This window comes from Clytia hemisphaerica, unplaced genomic scaffold (assembly GCF_902728285.1).
Source record: "Clytia hemisphaerica strain Z4C2 unplaced genomic scaffold, Clytia hemisphaerica genome assembly, whole genome shotgun sequence".
Classification (NCBI taxonomy): Eukaryota; Metazoa; Cnidaria; class Hydrozoa; order Leptothecata; family Clytiidae; genus Clytia; species Clytia hemisphaerica.
The window spans coordinates 574,000-590,421 of record NW_027104406.1 but is presented as its reverse complement, the minus strand read 5'-3'; the positions used below and the strand labels follow the sequence as shown (position 1 = coordinate 590,421).

At 34.7% G+C, this 16,422-nt stretch overlaps 1 protein-coding gene across 1 annotated transcript; it reads left to right on the top strand.

Moving 5' to 3' along the window:
* The first annotated feature begins 575 nt into the window (after positions 1-575).
* On the top strand, positions 576-15,875 carry LOC136820106 (putative mediator of RNA polymerase II transcription subunit 26). The gene is made up of 13 exons (XM_067076344.1): positions 576-851; positions 1,668-1,787; positions 2,172-2,201; positions 2,704-2,938; positions 3,353-3,387; positions 3,808-3,858; positions 4,911-4,998; positions 5,753-6,055; positions 7,998-8,258; positions 9,317-9,553; positions 10,809-11,063; positions 12,670-12,927; positions 14,796-15,875. The coding sequence occupies exons 1-13, from the start codon at positions 615-617 to the stop codon at positions 15,785-15,787; spliced, it is 3,102 nt and encodes a 1,033-aa protein (XP_066932445.1). The 5' UTR covers positions 576-614; the 3' UTR covers positions 15,788-15,875.
* Positions 15,876-16,422: the final 547 nt, after the last annotated feature.

Below are 16,422 nucleotides of genomic sequence, written 5' to 3'. Positions count from 1 at the left end.
CCGTGGTTAGGTAGGAAATCCTACTTGGTCACGTGACATTACAATAGAATTTCAGTGCTTGACCAATCAGAAGCTTCGCGGGTTTTCAAAAACAATAGCAACAATATTTCTTCCGATATTCAATTTTTTTCAATACTTAGTAAAATTGAATCCAGTCTCATTTTAGTTCAGGTTCAATAGGTATATTTTACCAATGTCAAATGATTTGAAATTTCTGCATCAATGAGAGCATCGATAGGGACATTTGATGTCATTTAATATTAGTAAAATCGAATCTAGTCTCACTTTAGTTCAGGCTCAATAGGTGTATTACTAGTGAACTTTGACTATAACGTTCCTTTACTATATCATCTCAATCGCTCAATAGCGGTTCAAAATCATATTTTTCTTAGTATTTTATGAAAATTGTTCTTATCTTGTTCTTGATTTATTTTACCGAATCTCAGCCTCACATTCTTATGAAATTGTTAATGTAAAATAAAAATGTATTTTACGAGATTGGTTATTCACCTTTCTAAAACCTTGTACGATACGTAATTGTCAAAATCTTAAATTTGACTTAAAACATTATTTTAGGTCATGAATATACTAATCATAAAAACGAAAAATAAAAAATGAAAAGTCGTGCACCTGGTGTCCCTCAACCAAAAGAATCACCAACAGACACCACACAACAACAACCAAGTCATGAACCATTCAGCTTAACCACTGTTTTATACCGTTTGAATTCAACCACCAAAGCCTGGGATTCTGTAGAAGACGGTTTCGTTTCCATCAATGTGGAATGGATTACTCGTGGTAATGGAATCACCAGACATTTACATTTGTCTTATCTGAAGAATCAACAAAAAGTATATGATCTTATTTTTAAACCTTTTTATGACATGATCTTGTTTGCTACAATATATATTACAGTTCACTGTCAAATACATAATATTGAGCTATTGTTTAATATGTTGAATCTTCCAAGGGTATCTGAGACCGCGTATTTTTGGCATCATGTTTCATTGGCTAACTTGGGAATCAATACTGTTTTAACCAATAGAAAAGCTTTATTTTCACTTTCCATATCTTATTCTTTTATTATTTATTTGACAAAAGGTTTTGCATTTTTTAAGAGCCCCCCCCCAGCGGCACCCCTAATCACGCCATCACGCAAAAAAATTTTCTCCATCACGCATCACGAAAATCGCTAAAATTTGTCATCACGCAAAAAATAGCGAAAAATAGCCCAAATCACGCATCACGCCTCAAATTTTTGCCCTATCACTCATCACGCCAAAAACCTTGATCACGCCATCACGCCAAAAAAAATCTCTAATCACGCCATTACGCAAGAAAAAAGTCCGAATCACGCCATCACGCAAACCGCTGGGGGGGCCTCTTTTAACGCTATAAAAGTTATATCTCACTCTCAGCTATTGTATGATTTACCATCTAACTGTTTCAAAGATTTCATATTCTAAAATCAAACTTTAGTTAGGTTCTCTAATATAACTTTCAAGGGGAATTGAAATCTTCAAAATAAGGAGTGTATCGATTTATTGAAGTAAAGCGTCGTTTATGAGAGTTTTATAAATTTCACGATAATGGAGCGTATCGAATAATAAAACGTCGAATTAGAATGTATTCTTCAATGAAAAATCTTCATTACTTTTAATTAATAGGTTTATCTGTCAACGACCAAGGATATAAAGAATGTTCGTAAGAAAGATACGTTCATTCGATGGAGTCTTGACAAAACAACTTATGGAGCACGTTTTCGAAACGATGAAAATGCTCAAAAGGTAGTTAAAGGACATCAATTTACTTACACATCGTTTTTAAACAAAATAAAGAACATCTCCCACTCCCCTTTTGACACGAGCACAAGGTGCGCCTGTTTTCTATATCATAAAAAATCATCAAGTCTAACTACACTTTTTTTTTAGAAGAACCAGTAAATTTTTGCTGAGGCTCGGCTGTTCTTATTTTTTTGGCACTTTGAGCCTTGAATTGTTCTTATTTTGTTCTTATTTTTTCTAAGGTAAAAAACAAGTTTAACTTCAGCCTCTCCACTGTTCTTAAATTGTTCTTATTTTTTGGCATTTTTGAGCCTCATTGTTCTTATAAAATTGTTCTTATAAAAAAAAGGTGTATCACTTTAAATTTCATTTCTCATTATTTTCTAGTTTGCAGATGCATTGGGACATAGTGTTAAGGTAAGTGATCCATTTTGGTTTTGTTAGATGATTTCTATTCAAATTTAACTAAAGGGTAATATGTGTATACTGGGGTGCGCACGAGGGTTTTGACTTCCGAAGCACTGATGAATTTTGTCGTGATTTCCGAAATTCCGGTTAAAAATACATTAGTTTCATTACCGACTTTTCTTTTGTTTTTGAGCTGTTTAGCTAAAATTCCGAAATTTTGAAAATAAAATCCCTTTAGAGTTTTTCGACTTACAAAAAGGTCTATTTCCGATACTGAACCAATTTTAAGATTCCGAAATACCGAAGTAAAACGTTCGATTTACACAATACCTACGTACCCCATACTCTTTACTATTTTAATGAATTTTTCTTTTTACTATTTTTACTTTTTATTATTTTTACAATCCCATTTGATACGGTTACGTGATTTGCACTTTTCAAATTGCTAATTTATCCAGTCCAGAGATGCTTTCTTTAACTAGTTTTTAAATTACAAACTACTTTTTTTCAGGAGACAGTACCATTGAAAATATATTACAATCTCGAAAAACCATTATCGGTGGATATTTCTTGGCAATTATCACTCAATGAAGCATTGGAAAAAGTGTACAAATCCTATAATTTATCAAAGGAGGATGTATTTTTAAAATACCGTGAGAATGGAAAACCTAAAGAGAAATTGGATGGCAATTCAAATGTTGGTGATTTGAGATTTGTTGATATTGAGATATGTGTGGTTGTCAAAGGTATGAATTTTAAATGGAAGGTATCAATATCGAATTCGAAATGTGTAATAATTTTTATGCCTAGACAGAAATTCAGCCAGATGATGATGTATGTTTTCGATTTCTTTTTATTGTTATCAGTAAGAACAATTTAGACCTGGGACCCGGGTGATAGGGTACTAAGGTTTGGAGAATGTTGGAGAGTTTATGGTTTTCGCACACTTCCAAAAAGAGAAAATCCTTACTCAAAGACTTTTAATTTTGTATTGTTTTTATAACGGTTAAAAAACCAACCCTTACCGTCTGCACATGCCCAGAACTCATTTTTGCCCAAGTACAACCCCTGCCCCGCGACTTAAGATCCGGGGGCTTTCTTAATACCATGGCCTTCTTAATAATCAACTTTATACACTCGTAAACTCTTTATTTTCATAGAACCGCTGAAAAGAAAGACAAGTGTTACTTTCAACGTAAGTGCTATTGTTTTTGTTCCATACTAGGATATACTTGCGTATTTCCCAACATTTCTGTATAATTAAAATTGGAGTGAATTTATTGGAAGCGAAAATTCTTAGGTTCCAATAAATTCACTCCAATTTTAATTATACAGACTTGATTCAAAACTTTCAAGAAATCTCTGCAGTATTACACGATGTTTTTTGCTCAGTTTAAAGAGATATTACGCAAAACTACGGGTTTTCTAGCTTGGAAACATTCAAATTCTGAAACAGTACCCTCAAATTGAGTAACAAACATCAAAAAGTTGGTCACATACATTTTGAATCCTTTTCTTTTTGAATCCACTGGCCATGGTCTATGTTAATTAGACATCGAATCGCTGTCCCTTCTAGCATTTGCAGCCATTTATTTTCCCTTTATTTGATTTACAGATCAACAATTCATTGTGGCAGGGATTATTGGAGTTGGCCAACCTAAGTATTGTAAGTACCTTAAAAGTGACAATTTTTGAACAAGTGACGAATATTTTCCCCGACGAAAATTTTCCCCGGCCTTAATGCGTTTACCAACTATCAGCAAGTGACGAATTTTTCCCCGACGGAAATTTTCACCGACGGAAATTTTCACCGACGAAGATTTTCACCGACGAAAATTTTCCCCGACGAAGTTTTCCCCGATAAGGTATTTCATTTTCAGACATACCAGACAAAATCTTCATGAAATTTTCATAATTCAATATTGTATCCACTATTCTTGTTCCATTGATATCAAACTCAATGAAAAATATCCGTATCAAATTTTGATACAAATGATTCATCGCATTTAGAGCAATCTCGATAATCATCAAATATCACAATAGTAATATATTATTAATTCTCTGCTTACACTCTCAACTTCCTGACCATAGACATTAAGTATAACGCTGTATTTGTGTCTTTTAACTTTCTTTCACCCCCTGCTGAAATTGTTACAAAAGACAGTTTAAAGGCATTACTATTCATGGAGCTAGCCTTAGGTAGTGTTTTTTAGTGTATGGATCCATCGTTAGCTATGGTTTTAAAGGAATGAATCATTTCTATCTGTAGTACATTTTGCTCCAACCTTTTTATGTTTATGTATTTGCACTTTTAAAGGGACGACGGAGTAACTAACGCGATTTGAAACTACCCGCAGTTTTAACCGATCAAATCGAGAACGGTGAAAGTTCTGATTTACCGTCGTCCTCAGTCAGTCAGGATCTAGACAAATCAGAAGCTAATTGTTTCCGTCATAGAAAAACAAGCATACAAAAGCTCACTATCAAAAAAATCAAAATATAATAGCCGCATTCTTTTTCACCGTTCAACATACATAAGCTCACTATTAATTGAACAGACCCAATAACGAGTACCATTTTTTCAATATTATTTTGGTCAGTCCCTCAATGGTTTAGATCCTTAACAGGATATATGTTATTTTAGGTTTTTAACGCGTTGCTGTATGAAATATTGCAACATCATCAAAATAAAATATTATTTCCTGTTTCTTTACTCAGGATGAGATTTCTTCACCATCAGTAGCATATTTGATCGAATGTTTTGTGGATGATCATGGTGGTACAAGCTATCTCAGAGAAGTCAACAGTGAGTAACTATCATCATAGTCGTTTATAACACTTATTATACAGTAATACTGTTACGGGATAATGTAATGTGTGCTGGCTGGGTTAGACTGGATTTGCTTATAACACTTATTACAGCAGTCATACTGTTACAGGATAATGTAATGTGGGCTAGCAGGGTTGGACTGGAGTTGTTTATAACACTTATTACAGCAGTCATACTGTTACGGGATTAAATTCAACTTTAGACTAGAGTCTACTTTTGGCAGAACTTTGCTTTTTGATAATTTTTTACTACGCTGAGTCCAGTGAAGTAGACTAGGAGCATTTGGCGAGGTCGCCATTTTGAAAGAAAATGTTAAAAATCCAAATAACAATAAAACTACTTGGAGTTGAAAGATAATAATCAAAAATGAGAAACAAACACGATTAAAAGATTTGCAATCCCTTTTTCTCAAATAAAAACATTGCTTCATACTGTTTTTACCTTCCAAAAACAACTTAAATCTGGCGGACTGTTTTACAGTCCGCCTAAGCAAAAGCATATTACCATATACTACCGGGCCACTTATCAGCGCCATCCAGTCTATCAAAAAGCTTTAAGTGGACCCCGGGCTAATTCAACTTATGTCCTTCAGTTTTTCTCATCACATCCTACTTTTTCTTGATTTTAGTTGTCTGGCGAGACTACATCTGGATAGATTTTTAATAGAAAATATCAGGGCTACATTATCCGTAAATTCTATTTAATTCATCTCTGTGTCCATTTTTAATAGATTCGAAAATGTCACCACAACTTGCGGATGAGTTGAACACATTAGCAGGTCAAGTACACGCAATGAATCTCTCCAAAAATAGCGAACCCAAGCTGGTTACAACACTGGAAAGAAAGAAACGCCAGGCTCCAAAACCACCCAGTGCAAAACCACCAGAGAAACAAACATCAACGAAACGAAAAGCACCCACTCCGCCCACTAACAGGGCGCCACCTCAATTTGTTCCGCCCCCACCGCCAGATGACCCACCACCGAAATGTTCGTCAACTTCGCCAGTGGGTCCACTTTCACCGAGAACTATGGGTAAGATCTATTACAGTCTCGAAAAATCGACTCTCTGCCACTCGAATCTCTTCAATAATCGATGATTGCCTTATCCCTTCCATTGCTTCAAACCTATGGCTTTTTGTATCGCACACCCAATTTTGAACGATTACTTTATGGCCGGTCTCCGCTTTTGCGCGAAATGGGGGACAGGTTTTTTCCTAACCTTTTTTGCCTGAAAAAAAGATTACGTCATAAAAAAGTTTCACGTGAATAAAGAAAAGTTGAAGGAAGTTCTACTCTTTTTATCCGTTACATCAATTTCGACCAATGGAATTGCTTCATTTTTCAACCGACCAATGACCTTACAAAAATATATATTATATTTTATCTGATAGATAAGAAATGAGGATGATCAGTTATTATTTGTCGATGGGATTTGAATTAATTGTTATCTTTCTGAATTTTTCTATTTGGTTGAGTTGCAGGAGGCTTTGAGGAGGCCCGCAATTCCCGAGTTATTTTTTCCGAGTTAAAAAACAGAGTTAAGAAAAAACCGAGTTATCCCGAGTTATGACGTCATTTTTGGAATTTAGTGACGTCATTTTTCATTTTATAACTCGGTTTATTTTGCTTCCTTTAACTTTCCGAGTTATTTTCCATTTTTTAACTCGGGAATTTTTGCTTTGCTTCCTTTAACTTTCCGAGTTATTTTCCAATTTTTAACTCGGGAATTTTTGCTTCCTGAGTTATTTTTGAATTTTTAACTCGGGAATTTTTTCTTCCTTTAGCTTTCCGAGTTATTTTCCATTTTTTTAAATCGGGAATTTTTGGTTCCTTTAGCTTTCCGAGTTATTTTCTTCATAAAAAAACACCAGCTTTAATCTTTAATCTATTGATCGAAACCACAAGCACACCGCAAATTTACTATTTGCTTGAATAGAAGAAGAATTTTGTGAATGAGTTCTATGGGGGGGGGTACTAAGGCAAGTACGGGTATTTTTTGGACCTTCGAAGGGTCGTAAAAATCACAAATCTAATTTCAGTCCCCCTAAGGCTTGTAAAGAAAGTTCCAATAAGGGTCACGAAATCTCGAAAAATCAGTTTTTTGCGGCACATACCCGTCAGCTCGCAACCCTAGTACCCCTGGATAGTCTGTGAAATGATTGATTCAAGAATCGTTGGTGATTCATTCAAAATTTTTACAGCGAAGGGGGAAAGACTCTTGTCATGTCACTTACAGTATTCTTTAGTGAAATAGGGAGGAAATATTAATTTTGAAATAGCTTTATCTCATCACTTACCTACTGTATTTTTTTAGATTTACACAGCATTTATGCTGTAAGATTTTTGAAGGGCTTACACTTTGTTTATCTAGCAGGTTTTAATTTTTATTCACTTGTTTGTTGATTATTCATTTTATTCAAAGCAGGTTAAGGTTTTTCTAGTTGGTAATGGATGGTTATGTCTTTGATTTTGGTTGGTATGGGATCAATAGATTAAAGCTTCAATAATTAATTAAAAATTCAAAAAAAACTCGGAAAGCTAAAGGAAGAAAAAATTCCCGAGTTAAAAAATGAAAGATAACTCGGAAAGTTAAAGGAAGCAAAAATTCCCGAGTTAAAAAATGGAAAATAACTCGGAAAGTTAAAGGACGCAAAATAAACCGAGTTATGAAATGTAAAATAATGTCACTAAATTCCAAAAATGACGTCATAACTCGGGATAACTCGGTTTTTTTAACTCGGGAATTCCGGGCCTCGGCTTTGAGGCCTATTTTCGCAACTATAGACGCTTTCAATGAGCGCCCCGTCAGCACCTTGGACTGACTACCCAATTCCCCTCACATGGCATGGGTTGACCCGGGCGAAGGTTCATTCACTTGCCAAGTGAACCGCTGCGAGTGGGAATCGAACCTCAGTCGCCTGTGCAGTAACCAAGGTCAATGACCACTATACCAAAGCGCCTTTTTCGTCAATAGATCTTGTCTGTGAGAATCGACCAACAGCAGCATCTGATGAAAGGCAACCACCATCCTTATCTCCTGTCACTGAAGATGTTGTATCCATTCTTCCACCACAACCATCTCCAGAGATGTCAAAAACCAACCAAGAAATTCAACATCTGAATGGAGATTCAAAAGAAGATGAGGTTATTGGTGATTCTTCAGATGAACTCATAGATGATGATATTTCAGCTCCTACATCTCCAAGTTTGATGGAACGGTTTGAGAGTATGCCAGGTAACTAGATAGTAATTTGTAGGCGATGTTATGCGTTTGTTAACTGACTATAAGTCTCATCCTAATATGAATTTATTGCCTGGTTAGATTCCGTAGAGCCTTCACCCATGTCATGCCTGGTGCTTTTGTATTTTTAGTAAATTACTGTCTGTTGCAATTGGCTGTAATTTTGTTACATCTTAGAGAAATTTCTATTTGTTCCGCTGGTTATTTCAAGAAATAGAGCTCTAGATCTACATTATGAACACAATTGAGTAATAATCAATAGCTCTCAAACTATCCTGCCAACCGGCATTTATATTTCAGTCTCAAGTTAACTAGGCCTACCTACTAGGTTTACCGTTTTTTATTTTTTTTATTTATGTTTTTATGAATATTTTGAATTGTTATATTTATTATGTTTATTATTACTTTATGCAATACTTTATTATTTTTTCTTTGTCGAAAATTTATCAGTCCTATTATTATAAAATTATCATTTTTATTTTTATGTCCCTCTTTTATTGATTTTTTTCCATGATATTATGGTTTTTAAAATGTTTTGAATCTGTTCCAGAGTGCAGTTGTTTAAAGGTATGATTTTTGATTATCAATCGCAATATTAATTTGACTTTTGATTTTCTTATTATCTTAGTATGTTATCTATAATTATCGTTACCATTATGATTGTTATCAGGCGCAGTAGTGTAGCCTGTATCGATTTTGATTCTTGTCCAGGAGGTCTGGGTTTCGATCCCCACTCGTAGCTCTGATTCCATTTACAATGAATATCGATTATATTACGCAGTGGGGTGAGGTGAAAGTGCGCTGGCCTTTTTCTCTAGTGGTTAAAGCCGTGGATTAACACAATTGACCCAAAATCTGCGTGACAGTGTCTCACGCTGACAAGCAGTATTATAAAACATAGCGAAGACGGTTCAAACGAGACAACTCCTAGTTCGCTCATCATGGGACCTGGTATTGTCTGTGAAAGGGAAGCCAGTCATTATTACGTTTGAGAAATGAAATGAACTTTTCTTGTGATGATGATGATAATGACACATTATTTGTTTCTTCAGAAAATTCTCCTGAACAAAACGATGACAAGGAAGGAGATAACATTGCAGTTGATACAGATGAGCATTTAATTTTACCAACTGTTCATCCAACATCACACCATACAGAAGGTGATGAGGAGGCTGATGAAGTCACCAATGAGATGGTTTTGGATGAAGTTGATCATTGTCGAGTGTATGTGGATGTAGATGCACTTAATAATGAAGAAACTGTGGACGAAGAAGAGCTTCAATGTAACGGTCAGTATTCCTTCTAAGACACTCTAGTTCTTTTACACGATTTTTCTATAAGAATACACTTTATAAGAATGTCCATGATGAAAATGGCCAAAAAATTAAGAATATTGTAAGAATATCACCATCAAAAATTCCATTTTTTCCTTCAGGTGTGTATTTCTTGATAAAATTTTGGTTGAATTTCGAACCTGACGTAAGAAAATACCCTAAGAATATTTTAGGATGATTTTTCCAAAAAAGAATATCCACGATGAAAACACCATTTTTATAAAAAAAAGCGTGTATAAGAACTCGGTTAGCAATGTCGTTGAAAGCATTTTGATTTTTTGGGGAGGGCTGAGGTTTAGTGATAAAATTTATGTTCCAGTTGGCCGGAAAATGCACTCAAAATTAAGTTTTATTTGAAGAAATGATATAAAAAATCAGTAGTTTATGAAAATAAAAACAATCTAAGAAAGCGAATTGAAGGTTTAAAGTTGAGTATGAATCAAGAAAAGGTCAACCAGCTTTTCTATATCAGCCATGACACTCCTTCATTTTTGATACAGTGCAGGAGGCCCCAAGTGGTTTTCGTGATGGCATGTTAGAGACTTTTTTCTAGCTTGATTACGTGAATTAGAAAACTTTTTTTCGTGATTGCGTGATCAGAGGTCAAAATATGATCGTGATTTGACAGCTTTTTTGAGCCATGATGCATGATTTGGACTGGGGGCGTGCAGAGGTGATTTTAACATTGCAGATTCCAGAAATACATTAATTAATTAATGAAATGCTATAACACTACCAATTCCCTAATCTAGACAAACTTTTAACAAAAAAAACATAAAGGCTCTTTTGGGATAAGTTCTGATAAAACTTTGATTGAACTTATAGCAAAATGTTATCAATTTTTGACGCCCACCTCTTTAGTTTAGTTTTATGTCCATGAGTATAATTACTCGTCTCGCCTATTTTGATAAATAAATAATACTTATACATTTACACGTTTTTTTTTTTAGGAAACTAGTTTTACCAAGCAGTCTCAATGTTTCTTAAGAAATCGGCCTTTTGAGCCTTAAATGTTTCTTACATGTTTCTAAACCTGTTGACATAATCAGCCTCATGGAAGACTGGATTGGAAGGTTCTTAAAAAAAAACCGAATTAAAAAATGTTATTTTCTCATTCTCAGCCTCAGCATGTTTCTTAGTTTTTAGGCATTCTGAGCCTCATGTTTCTTAAAAGTGTGTTTCTTATAAAAAAACGTGTACTTACTTTCAGATTCAAACAACGATTTGGACACTGGTTTCATTGAAAACACATGTGAAGAAGAAGACGAAGATGAAAAGAACAAAGAAGAAGAAAGTTTAGAAGAATTAGTACCTCAATATCCTTTGACACTACCCTCAATTGAAAAAGAATCTCATCGACAATGTCAAGATGATGATGTCCAAACCATTGAAGTTGTTAAAGATAACGAAGACAATTCGAATTCAATGCAAAGAGATGAAGAAAAAGATCAAAACATGAAGATAGGTACGATTTCACTGTTGTTCATTTTTAATTTTTAATTTTTTATAAGAACATCCAAAGTTTTTGAAGCTTCTGGATGTTCTTAACTTTTTGGATTTTAAGCCTAAAATGTTCTTAACATGTTCTTACTTACTTCTAAAATCTTTTATTCCACCATTGGTGCAGAAATCTTGAGAATAGGTCGCGCAAGTTCAATAGTTGAACCATTCATTAAGTCCGCTAAAAGTATTATTGAGAGAATGAAAAATCAAGGTGCTCAGCCTCAAAAACTGAAGGACATTTTAAAAAGGACTTTTGGTAGACATGACGAATTGAAAAGATTCGCAGCAGATTCGGTTAAATTTGTATCATCGCTCATCAAGCGAAGCATTATTTTTTCTTATTTTTCCCCCTATATAAATCTGCTGTCAGGAGTTTTCCTTATTTACAAATAAAATTGCAAAAAAATGTTGGACTTGTTGTTTATTTACTTTATTTATTTATTTATTTTTTATTTTATTTTTTATTATATTTTATTATTATTTATGTCTGTATGTTTAATTTTAATTTTCTTCATTTTTTTTGTCATTTCTTCTCCCTCCCTCTTTGAGGTAGACTAGAGTCTACTTTTGGCTGAACTTTGCTTTTTGATAATTTTTTATGACGCTGAGTCCAGTGAAGTACTTAATCGCGCCATCCAGTCTATAAAAAAAGCTTTAAGTGGACCCCGGGCTATCTTTGAGGCGGCCGCTCGGGCACGGGACGCCAAAACGGGTTCTAGGCCGACTTTTCAACCTTTCCTTTTCTGCTGTACTTAACTGTATGGTCAGACTTTGTGCCTATGTTTTAATTTCTTTCTTCTTGTTAAGCTGACAGGTGACTCTAGAGTGGCAGGAGATGCTTACTCAAGGTACCGCACCTGATCTCAGACTTCGGTCTTTAGCTTATCACTTTCTTTTGTGTCTTGTGTATTCCTTTTGTTAAAAAAAATTGAATTGGGTTTTTGTTACATATTGTCATGGTTAGTCGCTAGTTTGTATCTTCTTCAGTGTATATAACTTCACTATATTTCACATTTTACGAGCATTTTTGCACAAATCGGATGTTTTAGAGTCCGCAAAGCCTTAAAATGTTCATAACTTGTTCTTAAGATTTTGGCCATCGAAGCCTTTTGTTCTTATATAGTTTGTTCTTATAAAAAACGTGTACAAGTTAATTTCAGTTTTCATTTATAAGTACGGTACTTGAATATCTTTTTCATTGACTTCTCTCTACGGGGGAGATAATAGGACCTAGCACAAAGTAATTTGTTGGAGGGGGCTAGAAAGCTGGCTGAAGCTATGGTTATTCAAGTATCCAGCGACCGTAGTGCAGTGGTTGAGCATCCATCTACGATGCGCAAGGACCTGGGTTCAAATTTTGGCCGGGTAATACCAAAAACTTCGTACTTAGTACAGGGTAAGTGGAGTAATCCAGGGAGAAAGAGTAGCGCCCTCCCCTACCTTTTTGTAAATAGCTTTCGAAAGAGGAGCCTATATACTATATACATGTAATAAACGTCACATCCTTTTATACAGACTAATTTTAAGAGCTTTTTTCTGTAAACAGGCTTTTTAAATTCTTGTCATAGAAAGCGCCACGCCCGTAACTTCTATACCACCTGATGAAAAACCACCAGTAGAAAGACTCTCTGCGCATGACGATGACGTAAAGGTATCAAACGACACTGAAAATGAAAAGAGAAAGATTTCAACTGAAGAAGAAAAAACAATGAGAGGAAACGAAGAACTACAAAAAATAGATGGTAACAATAATAATAAGCAACCAATAAGCGATGGTGAACAACATGAAAGGAAATTACCACAAGAACCTTCTTCAAACTCAATAGGTATCCTTGATAAATGGTTCTCTTTTCCGAATATGTGTGTGAACTGTGTCTTTAACACGTTCTCTGCCAACTACGAGTATACTTGTAGTGGAGGGCTCAAAATACTAAAATTTAAAGTATTTAAAACAAAACTCGGGGCATAGGAGTCTCTGAAAGTCAAATTTTCTCAAAAGGTCAGGGTATTCTACTGTGCTCCATAGCTGCATACAAGTTATTTGAATTTGATTCTTTATACAATCAACACTTTTTGGACCTACCCCGGTGGGGTGAAGGTCCTATAAATTAACCTGTGTTCGTTCGTCCGTTCATCCGTTCGTTCGTCTGTTACCAACTTTTCTCAGGATTGAATCATAGGAATCTTTGGATTTTTGGTACAAAGGTGCAAAATGGTCGTGGTCAAAATGTGACGGAGCCCGATTTTCGAAAGAAAAAAAAATTTGGGCAAATTTGGGACAAAAAACGGCTAAAAAACGGGTTTTTTGGACTTTGTGAAAAATTGGATCATTAATTTTTTCTGATTTTTTGCATGAATGTAGGTAAAAGATGGCTCAAGCAGATTTTTGCAAAAAACTTTTGTTGGCTCAAAAAACGCATGTTTATCTATAAGAATCATTATTAATAAGCATACATCAATGTTCTTAGCCATATTATTATTTTTATTATTTTTTTTTAAGATGAAAATGTCACGGTGGATGGTTTGAGTTTTCTAGAAACACTTATTATTTTTTTTGGCTGAAAAACGAATCTTTATCTATAAGAATCACTAACTATAAGCATAGATCAATATTCTTTGCCAAATTATTATTTTATTATTATTTTTTTCTAAACAAAGAAAATGTCACCTTAGAGCGCGATGGTTTGAGTTTTCTAGAAACACTTACTATTTTTTTTGGCTGAAAAACGCATGTTTATCTATAAAAATCACCATTTATAAACCTAGATCAATGTTCTTAGCCAAATTATTATTTTTATTATTATTTTTTCTAAAAGAAGAAAATGTCACGGTAGAGCGCCATGGTTTGAGTTTTCTGTAAACCTTATTTATTAAGCTGTGCATTTTTCTGATAGTGAATTGTTTTATAAAGAAAAGCGTTTTTAATAGTTTGTTTTTTTATTTTTCAAAAATCTTTTTCAATACCGTAAATCACCGATTAAGCGCCCCGCTTGAATTAGCGCCCCGCTCGAATAAGCGCCCCCCATTTAGTTAGAATAATTTTATAAGCGCCCCGCTCGAATAAGCGCCCCCCTTTGAATAAGCGCCCCCCTCCAGGGAGGGGCGCTTATTCGAATTGGTGGCCTAGGCTAATTTCCGGGATAAGAATTTCTCTTCAGATGATTAACAGTCGAAAGAAATTAACTTGTTATTGAAGAAGATGAAGACGACGACAAAGATATTGTTATTGATTGAATAAGATATTGTCTTAAAAAGAAAAAAACGATTAAGATTTAAATGATAGAAATTGTCAATTGGATTTTTCTTTTATTCATCCTTTTTTGAAGTTAAGTTTAAGCAGATTCCGAATTTGTTGATATACGAATTTCTGAAATAAAAAAATAAGCGCCTCGCTTGAATAAGTGCCCCGCTTGAATAAGCGCCCCCCTCAGAGCCTGAAAAATTAAATAAGCGCCCGGGCGCTTAATCGGTGATTTACGGTAGTGTTCATAGTTTCTCCCAATAGATATGTTTTCATTTGTCTTTATTCTTTTGTATTTTGACCAGTTATGTTTCATTGTTTCAATGTTCATTGATTAGTTTGATAACCAGGTAGGTCCATAAAAGTATCACTTGTTTTTTTTCAAAGAATGTATACTTTTATTTTACTTTCCTTTCCTCTTATAATCACTCTTACTTTATTTTTATTTTCCAGGTCGAATCTCACCACCCATCGCTATCAGCAAGCTGGAATCACCACCAGGGACAATCAAAAAACCTCCCAAAGCTGGTTTATATGCTTTACTGAAAGCTCGTAGTAAACAGATATCCACAACTTCACTGACCTCCAATACAAACTCTGGACCTAACAGAAACTCCTCAGGTACTTCAACGCCTAGTCCAGGACCCAATACTCCCCCTACTGAACGAAGCAAGATTACTTCAAACGCAATTACTGCTGCAACTATCGAAACCTCGAGACCAGATTCTAGTGCTAGTCTACATTCAGTAAATCCTTCGCTCCACAGAACAAACTCATCAGGGTCTAACGGCCCTATCACTAATCCTATTCCAAGATCTACCGATTCAAGTAACAATAACTCTACAACCTCGTCCCCAGATGTTATGCGAAAAATCAGCTCTGGACATCCTGGGATCCAACGAACCAACTCTAGCGGTTATATAAACGCTTTTAAAAACGCATTCGAAAGAAGTAATTCAAATGCTAGTGATTCATCGAACAGTAGTCCTAGCAATCCTAGAAAGTTGTCAGGGGTAACGCAATCATCTGCAGCCATTTTGAAAAATACAATATCGACATCTAAAATCAATGACTCAAAACCAGTGACATATCGACAGAACTCTTTCGAAAAGCGAAAAATGAATGGTATTGTATCTTCAGCACCGCCTCCAGTTTCTCTAAAACCATCACCCAAGGTTGCTAAAAAGCCACCCCCGCCCTTAGTTAAACCGAAACCAAAACGCCCACTTGCCAACGTTTCAAAGCCATCACCTCAAACAACTTTTACGAGAAGTGTCACCGAGGAAGCTGGATCGAGAGAAACGATAAATACAAAATCGATTGGTTCGCTAAGTTTTGGTTTTGCACAGGACAAGAAAAAAGATACAGACAATACAGTTAGTGATCAGACGGTAAAACCTTCACAGCTTTTCTCCGTATCTAATACCGGAAAATCACAGCCTTGATTTTGTTATCTATAAATAACTGGCTTCTTGAGTTTGTTTATTTGTTGTTTTATTTTATTTTCAAAATCGAAATCCTTAAGGGAGAAGAGTTTTTAAAGGTTCCATGATAAAAAAAGGTTTAAAATCTTTGATGAAGTATCATTCAAAAAAATTTTTTCGTAACTTTTCCAGGTATGATCTCAACTTATAGACCAACTTTAATGACACAGCCCAGCGTTTTCTGAATTCTTTTTCGCAAAAAGCACATCATAAGAATTTGAGCACCAAATCAAAGATATAAAATAATCCTTATATACATATATCTATGAAATTTATTAAGAAGAACTCTTATCACAAATTTATTGAATTATTACTACAAAAAAATTAAAATTGATAATTTAGAATATTATGAAGATTTTTTATGGTTATTTATTACAAATTTTTAGGCTTAGATGTTTTGTTTTTGTTTTGTTCAAATTTTTATTCGGCCCTTGTTAAACTCCGGTTACGGAGTTTCTTAAAATCAGTGTTTTTCATTTGTAATTGTGCGTAAATCCGATCAATCGCGAAAGTAGGGTTCGATCTTTCCGGTTTGATTTCCCGATTTGGTTTGCGTTTGCGCTCGCACCTACTAGGATAAACTCTTTTGAATTTTA